This window comes from Colletotrichum aenigma (genome assembly GCF_013390185.1).
Source record: "Colletotrichum aenigma strain Cg56 chromosome Unknown KSG_Cg56_contig02, whole genome shotgun sequence".
Lineage (NCBI taxonomy): Eukaryota > Fungi > Ascomycota > Sordariomycetes > Glomerellales > Glomerellaceae > Colletotrichum > Colletotrichum aenigma.
The window spans coordinates 5,914,305-5,928,608 of NW_023500908.1; the positions used below are offsets into that span (position 1 = coordinate 5,914,305).

The 14,304-nt window shown below is 57.3% G+C and overlaps 4 protein-coding genes across 4 annotated transcripts; 1 reads left to right on the plus strand and 3 right to left on the minus strand.

Annotated features, from left to right (window-relative positions):
* Positions 1–434: 434 nt before the first annotated feature.
* NCR1 (NPC intracellular cholesterol transporter 1-related protein 1) lies at positions 435–4,303 on the minus strand (the record flags this gene model as incomplete). Its single annotated transcript, XM_037318868.1, has 2 exons — positions 435–3,992; positions 4,040–4,303. 2 exons carry the CDS (start codon positions 4,301–4,303, stop codon positions 435–437), a joined length of 3,822 nt encoding a protein of 1,273 aa, XP_037182919.1.
* A 2,116-nt stretch (positions 4,304–6,419) lies between these two features.
* On the minus strand, positions 6,420–6,725 carry CGCA056_v003612 (uncharacterized protein; the record flags this gene model as incomplete). Its single annotated transcript, XM_037318869.1, has 1 exon — positions 6,420–6,725. The coding sequence occupies one exon, from the start codon at positions 6,723–6,725 to the stop codon at positions 6,420–6,422; it is 306 nt and encodes a 101-aa protein (XP_037182918.1).
* Positions 6,726–7,149: 424 nt separating this feature from the next.
* srs2 (ATP-dependent DNA helicase srs2) lies at positions 7,150–10,104 on the minus strand (the record flags this gene model as incomplete). Its single annotated transcript, XM_037318870.1, has 1 exon — positions 7,150–10,104. The coding sequence occupies one exon, from the start codon at positions 10,102–10,104 to the stop codon at positions 7,150–7,152; it is 2,955 nt and encodes a 984-aa protein (XP_037182917.1).
* A 1,579-nt stretch (positions 10,105–11,683) lies between these two features.
* CGCA056_v003614 (uncharacterized protein) lies at positions 11,684–13,300 on the plus strand (the record flags this gene model as incomplete). Its single annotated transcript, XM_037318871.1, has 1 exon — positions 11,684–13,300. One exon carries the CDS (start codon positions 11,684–11,686, stop codon positions 13,298–13,300), a length of 1,617 nt encoding a protein of 538 aa, XP_037182916.1.
* Between the last annotated feature and the right edge of the window lie 1,004 nt (positions 13,301–14,304).

The window sequence follows — 14,304 nt, forward strand, 5'->3', positions numbered from 1 at the left end:
ACACATGAACCACTCCACCGCCCGCCTGTCCACCGAGCCCAAGCCGCCCAATCGCCGATGCGTTGTCACACTCCGCCGCGATGTGGCACCTCACCGTTGGCCCGCCTCAGTCGGACTGTCGCAACCAACTGACCTGCATCGTAGCCCAGGGTGCCCGACCCAGAACTCTTCATCGGAGAAATCCAGAGAGACGGCGCCTGAGTGTTCCATGCCTAACCTGATCTGCGGCCGCTCCTTGCTGGCGCCATCCTCTCTCCCTTGCGCCCCGCTATGACTCGCATCGCGATTCTGTGGAATCTCCAGATACTGTGGATGTTGTCGTGTAAGTGATGATGGGACGGACGTGTATGTATCAAGAGGAAGAAACGACTAGATTGAATGAAACAGACTACAATTTTTATTCACACAAAACTACAATTACAACAAATTCGTATCTAGTAATCATCGTCAGAGTCGGTGTCCTCATCCGGCACCAACGCCCGGTATCTGCGGCTGGCCAGGTCCTCCTCGATGCCGCCCTCACTCTCGGGGTCGACGTATCCCTCGCCGCCGAACAAGCTGAGGGCGACTGGGAGGAAGATGAGGGCGTGGGTGCCTGCAAAGACGACCAGGGCGAGCCAGACACGGAAGTAGTAGATCTCAAAGATCTTGGATCTCGTAAAGGCGAGCACGCAGACTCCGAGGAGCTTGGTGACGGTGATGCCCGAGAAGACGGAGCTGCCGACGTTGACCAAGGCCGTCCAGGCACGCGCGTCACGTCCGCGGAAGCGGTTCTTGGCTCGCTCCATGACGGTGCGGGACGGGAACATGAAGGCCCTGGCGATGTGGGCGCAGAACTCCACGCCAATGCCCACGCAGATGATGAGGTTGACCAGGGATACGGCGTTAAGCGAAACGCCAAAGACCGCCATGGCACCGATAATGTCCACGACCGTCATGCAGACCGTGACCGTTACGACCAGGGCGGTGAGCAGAGAGCCCAGCATGATTGCCGAGATGATGAAGATGATGCCCACCGCAGATCCGAGGAGGGCGCCAGTCAACGAGACGATGCTGGCGTACTGGTCAAAGAAGATGTAGAAGAGACTGTAAGGGAAGACGTCGACGCCGGTGGATCGCGTGATATCAGATGCAATCCTGCGAGCGGCCGACATGGCGTTGATGAAGTCGTCCTGGCTACGCAGAGGTGTGTGCATCGTTCGGAAGTGACTGGCAGGGATGGTGTCCCTCTCGGAGTCAATCACCACAGCCTGGCCGTAGGAGGCCTGGCCGCCCAGAGGGCAGTCGTCGTTGGTGGGAGACGTGAGGAACTTTTCGAGGTAGTGGACGAACTCGCCGTCTTGCGGCATGCCGGACAGGGTGATGTTCCACGGCGGGTTGCGGTCGGCGAAGCAGGCCTTGCCGTTCTCGACGCAGCACGAGTCGCCGAGGTCCGGGTTCAGCCAGAGGAAGTAGTCGTCAATCCAGCTGGCCGTGGGCGAAGAGATGAAGGACACCTCGGGTCTCTTGCGCTCACCCTCGAGGATGTTGGTCAGGGAGAACTGGTCGCAGGTGGTGAATCTGGCGCAAATCTCCCGCTGGTGGCTGCGCTCAGTGGCGTTGAACTCTCGGGTGACAAAGTAGACAGGAGGGCCCGTTTCCATGTACTCGTACAGGTCGTTGAAGTACGGGATGAGGTAGGACCCGTCGGGGATGGCGACACGCTGGTCGAGACCAAGCTTGACTTCAGGGATCAAAGCAATGCCGGCGGCAAAGATACCAAGGAAGACGGCGATGATGGCAGCCTTGGCCTGTCGAGTGAGGATGGCCGGGGCATACGTGCGGCGGATGAACTGCTGGAGCAGGCTCTCTTCGGGCACCTCGTAGAATCTGGCATTGGCGTTTCCGTTGCTGCCGCTGAGGTGGACACGGGCAGCCTTGACCTGGAGGCAGGGGATGCAGTCGGCGCGGTGGTCCTCGACGCGGATCTGGTTCATGGCCAGAACGGACACGAACAGGGTGATCTGCAGGATGGCGTTGATGAAGACGGCACCCGCGGCGTAAGCGGCAAAGTTGCGGACAGCGGGCATGCCGACAAAGGTTCCGAGAGCGAAAGCAACAGTCTCGGTCAGGGCGGAGAATAGAATGGACGGGCCCATGCGGCCAAGTGCTTTGGCGATTCTCTCCTCGACCATCTCGTCGGGGTGGCTGACGTTGACTCGCTCAAACTCGTGCACAATCAAAAAGATGTTGTCGACACCCACGGCGAGGACGATGAAGGGGATAACCTCGGCAATAATGAGGGTGGCCTTGAGACCGGCCCAGGAGAAGATACCGATTGATGCGCTGATGGACATGAGGACGATGAGAATACCCACAACACCGAGGCTGAACTTGGACTGCACCAGCGCGACGGCGGGGTTTCTCATCATGTCTTTGATCGACAGAGTGGTGGATCCCAGAGCGAGAGAGGCGTACAGGAACATGATGATGTAGCTGATGATGACGATCTTGGCATCGGTGTTGGTGGACTTGTTGAGCTCCTGCTCCAAGCTGACCTCCGTAGAGAAGGACAGGCGAAGTCCGCGCTCCTTGGCCTCTTCTTGGGCGATGAGAAGACGGTCTCTGAGAGCATTCTCCCAGTCCATGGCGCGCTCGACGGCAGGGCTTCCCTCGGCTGCGTTGCTGACGACCCAGTTGACCGTGATGGCGGTGGCCTTGGCCGGGTCTTCGTCGTAGCCTCCGAGAATCATGTTCGGCTCGATTGGCTGGCCAAAGTCAGGGCGGCACTCGACGGGAGACTTGGCGCACCGTCGGAGCTGGTCTTGCCAGGAGTCACGGCCCACGAGCGCCGGCTCGTTCTCAAAGTAGGCGGCGACAGACTGGACGACACAGGCAGAGCCGGTAGGCTTCAAGCAAATGTCGTTGAGGGTGGCGCCATACTTGGCACCCTTCAGCTGCTTGACGCTCTTCTCGACGTCCATCCACCAGATCAGCGTGTCGTAGCTGAGGACGGGAGCCGGGCCGTCCCGGTCGTTGACCAGGAATACCTTCTCGGCGCGGTAGAAGGGGCCAAACTTTTCATCAAAGAACGCCTTCTCCTGCGCGGCAGGGGAGGTCGGGCTAACCCAGAGACGTGCGGGGTCTTTTTCAAGGTCAAACCGGACCCAGCCAGCGCTGAAAATGATGACGAAGATCAGCGACACACCAATGGTGATGCCCGGGTATCTTGCCGCTGCATGTCCGAGCTTGCTGAAGGCCGCGTCGCACCACGTGTTGATCTTGTAGTAGCGCTGGGGACGGTCAAACATGGCACCGTTTTGGACCAAGTCGCCCTCGTCTTCGTCGTCGCTGGGAGAGGCATCTTGCAGAAGTCTCAGACGCTCACTCTCCCTCCTGGCACGGCGTCTCCAGTAGACGTGTCCAACGACGGCGGCAATCGCGGAGAAGAGCAGGATGCTGTAGGTGAAGATGGCGGCGAACGAGAGACAGGGCAGAAGACCGACGTGGCATTCGCCGGGCCTCTTAACGGCAGGGAGCTCCGGACACACGGACGGGCAGTCGACGCATGCACAGCGGTAGTTGGGGTCCTCGTCGTTGCACTTCTTGGGCGTCATCTCTCTGGGCGACATTTCGGGCTCGGTGTAGGAGGTCGGGAAGTTGATCTGGAACGGCGATCCAATGATTTTCTCGTCTCCCAAAAACTTGAGCAGCTGCGAGTAGTTCTTGGCGCCGCCTCCGATAAAGTCCATGGCCTTGGAATTGGACGGCCCGAACTTGACCTCCTTGCAGCTGTCGTAGAAGCCCGTTCCGTATTCCTCGGAGATCAGCTGGTCCAGCTCGGTGACCATCTCCTTTTTGTTCTTTTCCATCGTCTTTGTGACATTGAGGAAGAGCGACTGATCCGGAGAGCACGTAAAGGTGCAGAACAGGTTGAAGAAGTTGTCCTTGCAGGCCGGGCAGGAGGACACGATCTGGTTCGGGGTGCCGAGCTCGGACGCGAGCGCTTTCACCTGCGCGGGTTAGACAATGCTTCAAACGGCTCATTGAGTGTGCTCACCTGGTCAGCATCGCAACACACAGGTCCCGATTTCCATTTCTCTCCGCAGAGGTCGACGATCTGCTGTCGCAGCTTCTCGTCCGGGTCCTCGGCAGGCCCGTTGTCAACACAGGGCAGCTGCTTGCCAAAGAAGCTCTTGGAACCGCAGTGGCCTCGAATCGCACATCGTCCGGCTTCGTGTTTCGGTGTAAATGGCTCTGCTGCCGCGCCGTTCATGCCGGCGATCAGCAGCCCGCCGGCTCCGAAGAGCTTCCACAGGGTCATCGCGAGTGTTGCCGCGCAGCGGCTGTATTGGGCTGTTATCGGTGACTATCTGGTGGAATAGGCGGGAAATGTGAAATGAGGAGATATGGCAGAACCCAGAGAAAAGACGACGATGGAAAGGCCAGAGGTATGGCGACGGCGATGGTGATGTGTCGGAGGTGAGGTGTACGACGCCAACAAGCTTCGTGGGAGCTCCGGCACGTTAGCGGTGGTCTGGTAGTCAGCCCAGGCACTTGCGACACCCAGGTACCGCCCGCGTGCCGCCCTGCGTCATCCGCACCGACGCCCACACGCACCTGCCACAGGCGTGCAGGAGGAGTGGAGACCTCCAGCTCAACGTTCCATTGGCGGGCTGGGCCCCAGCCACTCGGCCCGGATGTCAATGTCGTCACGAAACAAGTCACGTGGGGGAAGAAGCACCTGCCGAATGCGGAAGGCGTGTTTGTCTTTGCTTCTGCCTCATTGGCAACATGAGGTGTAGGAGTTGAAGTTGAACTTGGGTAATGTGTCCAGATTTTTGAACGTGTTTTGGTTTGAATTTTTTCCCTACGTGCCGTTGTATGAGAGGGTCGATACATTGAGTCTTCTACTTCGCCTCGCAACCAAGGTTCTTGTAAGTGCCCCTCTGAGCCTCCCATTGCTGTCTATTGTTGTTCTGCCACCTTTGCGATGAACCTTGAGACTGAAAGTTGGCATCATTTCACACGACGGGTGGCATCATCAGAAATCCACAGAAGTTAGGACATAAGCTGTCGCAGGTTCAATGGCAATATCAAGATAACGCTGGTGACAACATGTTCGTGATCAAAGCCCCAACTTAAGTCGCTCTCAGAGACGGAGCCAGGTCTTTCGACACTCTCATCTGGGAGTTCAAAAGATTGGCCATTTAGCAGACAGAATATCCGTGAATTGAAATCTGTCTCTAAACCACTAAACTGGTGAACTACTAAACTGGCCGTTGCTTTCCATCAATTTACACATGAGAGGGCTCTGTCGCATAATTTGTGAACCACTCCGTCATTTACGTTCTTCCTCTGTCTATTGTAACCACCGTCCGGACAGGTGATGTCCGTTTGAGGGGTTGTTGGTCCAAAACCCCAAATCACCCAAGTGTCCGGTGAAAAGCTCGTTCATCCAACCAGGTAAAGTCCAGTGACCACTCTGCGGTCTCTGCCCTCGTTCGCGGTTGAGATTGACTTGGTCCAAAGGCCAGATAAAACCAGCACTCCAAAGAAAAGAATGCTGGAATGCAACTGATGACAACAGCCGTCAAGAAACGATCCTCCGGAACTTGGTGGGGAAATAAAAAAACCACCAAAAGTAAGAGTGCGGACATAGTGACCAAGATGGAGCCTGAGATAATCGAAAGGATGATGGGATAAAAGCACTCGTCGCACATGTCCTCGTCGAAAAGGTGCGGCAAATGTAGTCGAGTCTGCCATAGACGAGTATGCCGTATGATGAAAGTCTTGTGTTTTAAGAGGAATCGTTGGAAAGCCGGAAGGTCACGGCCTATTTTCACAACATTCTTCTCGGCGTCGTAGATGTTGTCAAAATCTGCTGTAGATTCATCATGCAGTGGTTGCTTTTCCGGTACGGAGTCCATGATGTGTTTGATAGCGTAAAATGAGGTGAGGTTGAAGTTGGAGAGGTTTGTGGATGATGCGATCAAACCAACAGTCACTGTGAGGTTTATTTTATATCCTGTAGTAAATCTTCTTCCAACGTGTCATCAACTAAAGAAAGTTGCCCATGATCCCGTGGTCAAGGCTATCATTTCGTGATTTGAGTTTCCCATTTCGCCAAGTGTATGAGTGCCCTTCAAGGTCTTCAATTATAAAGCCTTGTCCATTCGGGTACACGTCCGCACCTTTTGTACTATTTTCGATGCCAACACGTGGACGGGTAAGTGAGCGGAGCGGAATTAGTGGCAAAGTCTTGTGCCAGGCATATGAATGCATTACAGAGATGCCAAAACTAAGAACGTATTGAAGAGTAGTGATTAGACTGGTGAATAAGCCAGCCGCGAGAACTCAAAAGAGTGAAGTTACAAAGTCTCGAACCAACAACGCTACACCCGAACCGCGTCCAAATGAGACGGCTTGACATGATCCACCTATTTACTCTCAACCTCCTCCTCCCCCTTCTCCCATCCCAAGATCTTCGGCCCAAAGTTGTACCACCCGTAACCCTCAATCGACGCAAGCACACAGAAGCCCGAGATTAACCAGAACCTCGCCCTGGGGCTCGATGTGATATGTCGGAGGTTGAACGCCGAAATCTCGACGTCGTCTGGCTTGCTGCCGTTGGTGCTCTTCCCTGCTCCGGCTCGGGATCGGGCGGTGGTGGAGAACGCGGAGTACGGCGCCCGGAGTGGACCGCGGAGGGCCGTGTTGGTGATGCGCGCGGCCATTGGAGACATTTTGGAGTCTTTTTTTCGGGTACAGTAATTACTGATCTTGTTTGAAGAGTGTGAATATCGAGTAGGATTTATTCTGATCTCTTGGTCATTGACATCGCCCCGACTCCGTCGTATTTATCTTTCTCGTCGCTAATTACGACCCGAGCGTCTCTGCTACGAAAATTACGAAGGATGCGTCAGGCGTCATCCTTAAACGGCATGGTAAGGCGTGAAGGCGCCACCAAGACCGGCTGAGCCCGGGATCTGACCCATCGGAGTGCATCGGGTCAGATCATTCATTCGCCAATCAAACCTGCTTGGAAGATGACATTCTTGGTTCAATAGGTGATTCATATTTCGCGCCTGGTGCAACATGTTCTACAACTGCCCGTGAGCCATAATCTATCCGCACAGCAACGCCAATCCAATGCAACGTGAACGCCCCTCATTTCTTAATCGTAAGCGGCTTGAACGGCTTTCGCAGCCGGTCTATGGGTGCAATCCCCCCTTCCTTCTTCAACGCCGCGGGTCTCTTAAAACCCCCAAATCCGTTCGTCGTTGTCGTAGCGTGCAAACAGCTCGCCGGGCGCTCTCGTATGGCCGGCGGCACATCTTTGTCTTCGTTTTCCTTCTCTGGTCTCGGTGGCGAGCTCGAGAAGTTTGCGTAATGTTTCTTTGGCCCTGCATCGCCGTCCAAGGCTGGTTTCGACGGCTTGGAGAGCATCCTGGCGCCTAACTTGTGGCCAGCAAGACCAGGCTCGATGGCCGGTGTGGGGATCTGCCCTCGGTGCAGATTAGGCAGCTCAGGCATCTCCTGGAGAGGATGCCGCGGAGGAGGGGCGGGCATGCTGCTAGTGTCTGACATGTCGGACCTCGATCGCTTGACGAATCCCAGGAGGCTCTGCTGATCGGCCGGGCGCTTAGTTGTCCCTCTCCTGGGGCCTGTCAACTTTTGCGGCGCCTGGCGACGGTCTGGGCCTTGGACTGACGCTGCCATTTCTTTCGCGGCAGCCTGTATCGCCGACTGAGCCGCGGTCGCGGTTGTGAAGCCGGGAAGGGACGACATGGTAAAGCTTGATGCCGCATCCATTGTCGTGGCCGTTCCAGAGGTATGCCATGATGGAGCTGCCTGGGCATCTTCCTCTGAAGCCAACGCCATCCGCGGCCTAGCGCGCCGCTGCCATTGACGATTCCTGTCGTTGCCCCCATCTCCAAACGCATCCTCTGGGTTCTCCGGGTACAGGTTATCTTCCGGTCTTTCCATCAGCGGCATCTCGCTAAAGACCTTGTTCTGCGAGGGGACCTCGGACTCTCGCCCGAGAATCCGGCCAACCTCTTGTAGCACACCAGGTTCAAACGACGGGCCGCGCTTCCTAAAGTACGGATGGATCTCCGAAGGGATGAACTTGGACAGCTCGGTGCGCTCGCCCCCGTTGCCTCCGTTTGACGAACTGTACATGGGACAGCTGAGGTAGAGCAGAGACTTGGCTCGCGTCATGGCCACATACAGAAGCCGGCGTTCTTCGTCCATGTCTTCAGACCGCGCATGCGGGATGGACCCGTTGTACACCGCCGGGACGAAGACGACCGGCCACTCGAGTCCCTTGGCTGCGTGAATCGTCGAGATGGTCACCAGAGGCTTGCCTTCGGTATCACCCTTTTGCGCGTCTGATGCCAGGGAGACGTTTGCCAGAAACCGGCCGAGAGCGTCGTTCTCTTGGACCTGCTGGACCCCATCGACCTCTGGGAGGCGATCCTCATCCGCCGTGGCACTCAGATCCCGCATGAAGTCGCCAGCTAAGCTGATGAACTCTTGAACGTTGGCCCACCGTGCCTCGTGGTCTTCCGGGTAGTTCTCCTGGAGGTACTTTTGGAAGTTGAGCTGGTTCAGGAGGCTCTCGATCATGTCCACGAGATGGTAATAGGGGCTTCCTGTCGGGGGCTCCTCGATTTTCCTCCTAATGCCCGAGATTATCCGAATCAGTTCGCCGCTGATTTTCTGCTCCATGGCCTTCTTGATGTTGGTCTTGGCAGTCCGGTCTCCTCGGCAGTGCTTGTTCAGCAGAGACCAGACACTAAGCTTGGCGCTCTCTGCCTCTTCGAGAAGCGACTTGATGGTGGCGTCGCCGATACCGCGACGGGGCACGTTGATGATGCGCGCAACGGCGTCGTTGTTGTCCGGCTGGTAAATGACGCGCAGGTAATCAAGAATCACCTTGACTTCTGCGCGGTCGTAGAACTTGAATCCACCAACCATGCGGTAAGCCAGGCCTGCTTTGCCCAGAGCTGATTCGATATGTCTGGAGAGCGAGGCGGATCGCAGCAGAATCGCCACGTCGTCGTAATTCAACATCTTGCCTGCCATCAAGAGCATTCGCTTAATCTCCGAGACCATCCATTCGGCCTCGACGGCGGAGGATTTCAGTCGGCGCAAAACCGGACGTGTCCCTTTGTTGTGGATTGGTAACAGCACTTTCTGGTATCGCCGCTTGTCCTGTTGAATAATCTTGAGGGATACATCCAGAATGGCCTGCGAGGATCGGTAGTTCTCTTCCAGGGAGATTTCATCTGTCTTCGGGTAGTCCCTCAAAAGGCGGTAGAGGTTCTTGATCTCGGCTGATCGCCAGCCGTAGATGCTCTGGTCCGGGTCACCCACGATGGTGATTCTCTCACGGGCCTGTGCAAACAGCTTCATGAGCTCGTACTGAATGCCGTTGGTGTCTTGGTACTCGTCAATGAGCACAGCCTGCACGTTGGCGACGCAGGAAGGATGCTTGCGCAACAGCTCCACGCACTTGGTCAGGAGATCGTCGTAGTCCAAGAGATTTGACCGCTCCAAGTGGTTTTGGTACTCTCGATAGCAGGTCTCCAGATCGGGGCTTTCCGGCTTAGAGGCCTTTCCTTTGGGAGGGCTTTGGACGTCACCCTTGGCCTTTTTCTTGCTGATCCAGGACCTCGCCGCCGGGGGATCCACTCCTAGCTGGAAGCGTTTGCATATCCTCTGGATGATGGCCCTCGAGTCTGAGTCGTCTGCGATGCCAAACTTTTCGTCAAGCCCGATCCGCTTGCCGTATGCAGCCAAGTACCGACGAGCAATGCTGTGAAATGTGCCCAGAACGATTCGCTTCTCGCGGTCACCTCCCAGTGCCTTGCCAATGCGTTCCTTCATCTCCCTGGCGGCCTTGACTGTAAATGTGGCCACAATGATCTCTGATGGCGCGTATCCAACATTGTCAACGAGCCATACGACACGTGAAGTGAGCGTGTGCGTCTTGCCACTGCCTGGCCCTGCCAGGATGGCTACCGTCGCAGCCTTGGACGTGACAGCTCGGCATTGTGCAGTGTTGAGCGTGGCCAGGATGGATTCAGCCGGGCCGGGGGCCGAACTCGACGAGTTCATCGTGTAGAGCGGTCATAGGAGACGTCAAGCAAATGAGTTGGTCGTAAGGGAAGCGTGCCGGCTATCAGACTACAGACGCGTCTCGCCGCGCGACCGTCAACACGCCGGGACCCGGCAGATCCCCGGCCCATACGGTGTCACGTGCACATGTCTCGCTTGAGCACAGACCAAGCGAGATGTCCGCTCCCACTCCGGATAACCACTACTCCACCACCGGCTTCATCACCACTGCCACCGCCTCCGAGACATTGATAACTGTTCCCAAGAAGCCAGACCACCGGGCGACCCGGCGATCCAGCCAGCCAGTCTTGCTTCGGCAAACGTCATCATTGAATCAAAGAAGCTTCCACCAACACCAGCCTTCACGAACTTATCCATCTCCGGATATCTATCAAACGTCCATCGGCTGTCCCCCGAGAGAGATACCACCCGCCGAGACTAGCGTTCGCGCTCGACGCCGCTGATTCGCCCAAATTGTTTCGATTTCCTCTGGCCATCCAGCTGGAGGGTGTCGAGAACGCTCAATCGGGACTCGGGTCAAGCATCGCTCGGACAAAGTTTGTTTTCGCTTCGATGACTCGCAAAGAGACATTATTCCCGCTGCAAGCGACGCGGACGTTTTCCCAAGGTTTTCTGGTTCGCAACAGCGCAGCTCAACGGGCAAACTCCAAGTCAACGTCCCATCAGCCTAGGGGAACGGCGACGACGATCCTATCACGCATGCCATCACGGCTGCAAAGTTGCGATCATCACGCTTTAATGCTGACCACAATGTGAAGTCACACTGCGCAGAGATCCCATTCGAGGATGCCTGTGATAGCGATTCCGCAGAGGGCATGGTCTGTGCCATATGTCATGGCCTATTGCAGCAGTGCGTATGCGGTCAGAGAGACGGGTGATGGGCCGACGCAGGGGATGCCCGCGGCGGCGACTGCTGCGAAGCCAAAAGACAGGACGAGAAAGCGAGACGACAGCACAGCTGACCCGGGGACGCTCGTCTTTTCACATTCTTCTCACGTCTTGAACCATGTCTCCTGGGACTATTCGGCCATGAGTGGCCAGCGGATTGGGGCCTCGCCGGCATGCATTTGCCCTGCATCAACGAATTGAGTTGGCAGAGTCAGTTCGTGTGTGGCACGGCGCGGGGTCGGATGTGACGAAGCAGCCCAATCACGACCCCGGCAGCCCTACTCGGCGCTTACGGCCCCTGCCATCACGTCGATCCGTCCAACCACATCTCGGGAAGCCCTTGGTCCTCCCGCCTCCTCTGCAGACGACATTAATAGCCACGGGCCATTTTGGGCGCTACTGCAATTCCATTGAGGTCGCCATCATGCAAGTGCGACCGCTTCGCAGACTCGTGCCTGGGGGCTTCAGCAAGTCAGAGTCGAGAGCACATGGCCAGCGCCAATCTCGACGCACTGCCGAACCTCACCAGCCGCTATATACCCTTTGTGCGCCGCATGACCGTGCCTTTCCATGTAACTTCTCCATCACAATGTGTTTCGGACCCTCCACCAGGAGGTAAGATCATCAAAGCTGGATTTGACTTTTAAAGACTTCCGGTGTCCTCACCACCATGAAACCCGTCAAAGCCCCGACTCTTAACTCTCGACTTCGCTTCTCGACCCTCGCTCTTTTCTTCTTTTGCAGTTATACACACGCAGTGCCCTCCGCCCACGAGCCTCGCAACAACAATCCCCTCAACATCCAGTGGGGTCCTGCACCATCGCCCGAGGACGGTCCGCCCGCATCTGCAAACGCTTTGAGAGATCCCGCCTACCTGCCATATCAGATAGGCGCCATCGTCGGTTCATACGGCGTGTCATTGGTGCTGGTCGCCGTTTTGCTGCTCGTACTGTCCAAGAGACGTCGCGAGGCCCTCTCCGCTGGCGACAACGAGGTCGACTTTGACGAACCAAAGGCGTCACCCAGGCCGCTGAGACTTACCTTGGAGGTGCCAAACTCGCCCAGGAGCATCCCGCGGAGCCCCGTCCGCAACTTTTCGTACCCGCCGCCGGAGGACTACGAGACCCCGGAAATCCCGTCGCCCCAGACGCCGTACGTGGCCCCGACGCCCACGTCAACTCTGCACGCACCTGGAATCGACGCTTCCGTGGACCAGAGGATCGTCGCAAAAGACAAGAAGATGGCGCAGACACAGCTCGAGGAGATGTACAAGTACGTGATGGAGCAGGAGGAGGCCAAGGCGCAGGGCATCATACTGCAGGGCTCGCCGGTGCTCGCGAGCAACTCGCAGTTCCCGCCGCCGAACAATGCCAACTTTGGCAAGCCGACGCTCAAGAAGGAGAAGCACAAGCCGGCCAACCTCAACCTCGGCGCGGAGCCCAAGCCGGAGAAGAAGTCCCGCGCGTCGTCCATCTTCTCGGCCCTGCGCTCCCCCAAGAAGGACAAGCACGTCAAGGGCATCAGCATCTCGTCCCCGATCATGACGCCCATGACGGGAACTTTCCCGAGGCAGGAGTCGCAGGAGATGAGCGCCATCCCGCCGCGGCAGTACGCGCCGCCGCCGCCTCCGCCGGTACCCACCAACCAGGTCCCGAACGGGGTGCACCAGGAGAACGGGCAGGTGTCGCCCATCACCCCGGACCACTCGCCGGAGAGCACGCAGAGCATTGACGAGCGGATCGGAGGACAACTCCCGATTGGCCACGCCCGCAAGATCTCGGCGGCGCCGTCACACGCGTCGCACGCCACCTCCGACATGGACCCCAATTCGGCCACAACAGAGAGGTCAACGGCCCCGCTCATCGGCCTGCCGCAGTCCCCGAAGCCGGGTGCGCGCTTCCCCACCCTGCCCGCCTCCCCCAAACCCGGCGCCACGTTCCTCTCGTCTCCTCAGGCTGGGGCCACATTCCGGTCCAAAGCTCCGTCGGCTGTCCGCACTGGCGGCGCCCTGCCCCTGCGTGCATACGAGCCGGCCCTCAGCTCGCCATCCATGGCATCGCAGACCACCAAGCAGACCGTGTTCACACGCACGGGACCACTGTCGCCGTCGGGAGCCCGCACGCCGGCGACAGGCATGGCTGTGCCGTACTCGCCGTACCAGCCGTTCACGCCCATCGTGCCAATGACCCCGTCGCTGGTGACCAAGGCGGACCGCAAACGGATGAAGAAGCTCGAGCCCAAGACGCCGACGTTGGAGATGGTCAAGAGCGAGGACGACATTTGGTGAGAGGTTAGAAAGGGGATATACCAAATAGACTGTGGATAGCAAGGGCGACCGGGTTAATGCGATTACGATTTTCTTTGATGAAGAGGGGCGTTGTGTATCTCGAGATTTCTTTGTCCATACACTTGCAGCAGCAGATGCACCGCGTCCACGGAAAACATGCCACACTACCACCACACACCGGGCTGGCGGAAACACGGGTAGGCGAGAGTCAGAGTCATGGCCCTAGGTGCACGGCGAGAGTCAGGAAAAGCAGGTCTATCATGCTTCTGGAAACGCGAATCTAGCATCTAGGTATTTAATAGGGTTTTCTCTGCATTCTTGTCGAGTGCATTCAGGGTTCGTGCCATGTGTGTCAAGGACGAATAGGCGTTTCAGATGATTCAAATGAGAGCGAAGGGTGTCTCGCGTCTGCGTGTGTCTGCATGTGCTGATCGGCAGGGGTACGGCGAGGTTAACAGCAGACGGCCGTGTTTGGCGGGCACGCAGAGGGAACGAAGCTGGGGTATGTTAGCAGCCTTGTCGAGGGCATGCAGGGGTGCTTGGCCGTGGGATCGTGGCAGGTCGAGTCGCAGCCATGTCCATTGTGAGACACTTGCGAGGCGGGTTGGTCGAGAGGGCGGGCAGAGGCAGGGGAAGACGGTCGGGGCGAGGCATTGCCCATTGTTCTGAACTTCTGAAGGCCGAGGAAGCACTACCTACGGAGCGAGGACTCGGATCAGAGGAAAAAGAGATGAGAGAGACTCTCGAGAGACACGCACCCACACCAGACACCAAGACCCAGGGAGGGAGAGAGAGACGATAGGGCAGCCACAGGCGACATGCGGTCCCTGGGATTGGCGGCGGGGATGGGGCATCGGAGTGGTCTGGAACTAGCAGCGGCCATGGCTGTTTGCAGCGGCCCAAGCACTGTACGAAATGGGGCCATAGAGCGTGCGTAGGTGTGTGTGCCATTCGTGTGTCTATGTTTTTTTTTTCTCTTGTTGTTCTAGCCTCGAGGTCTAGTG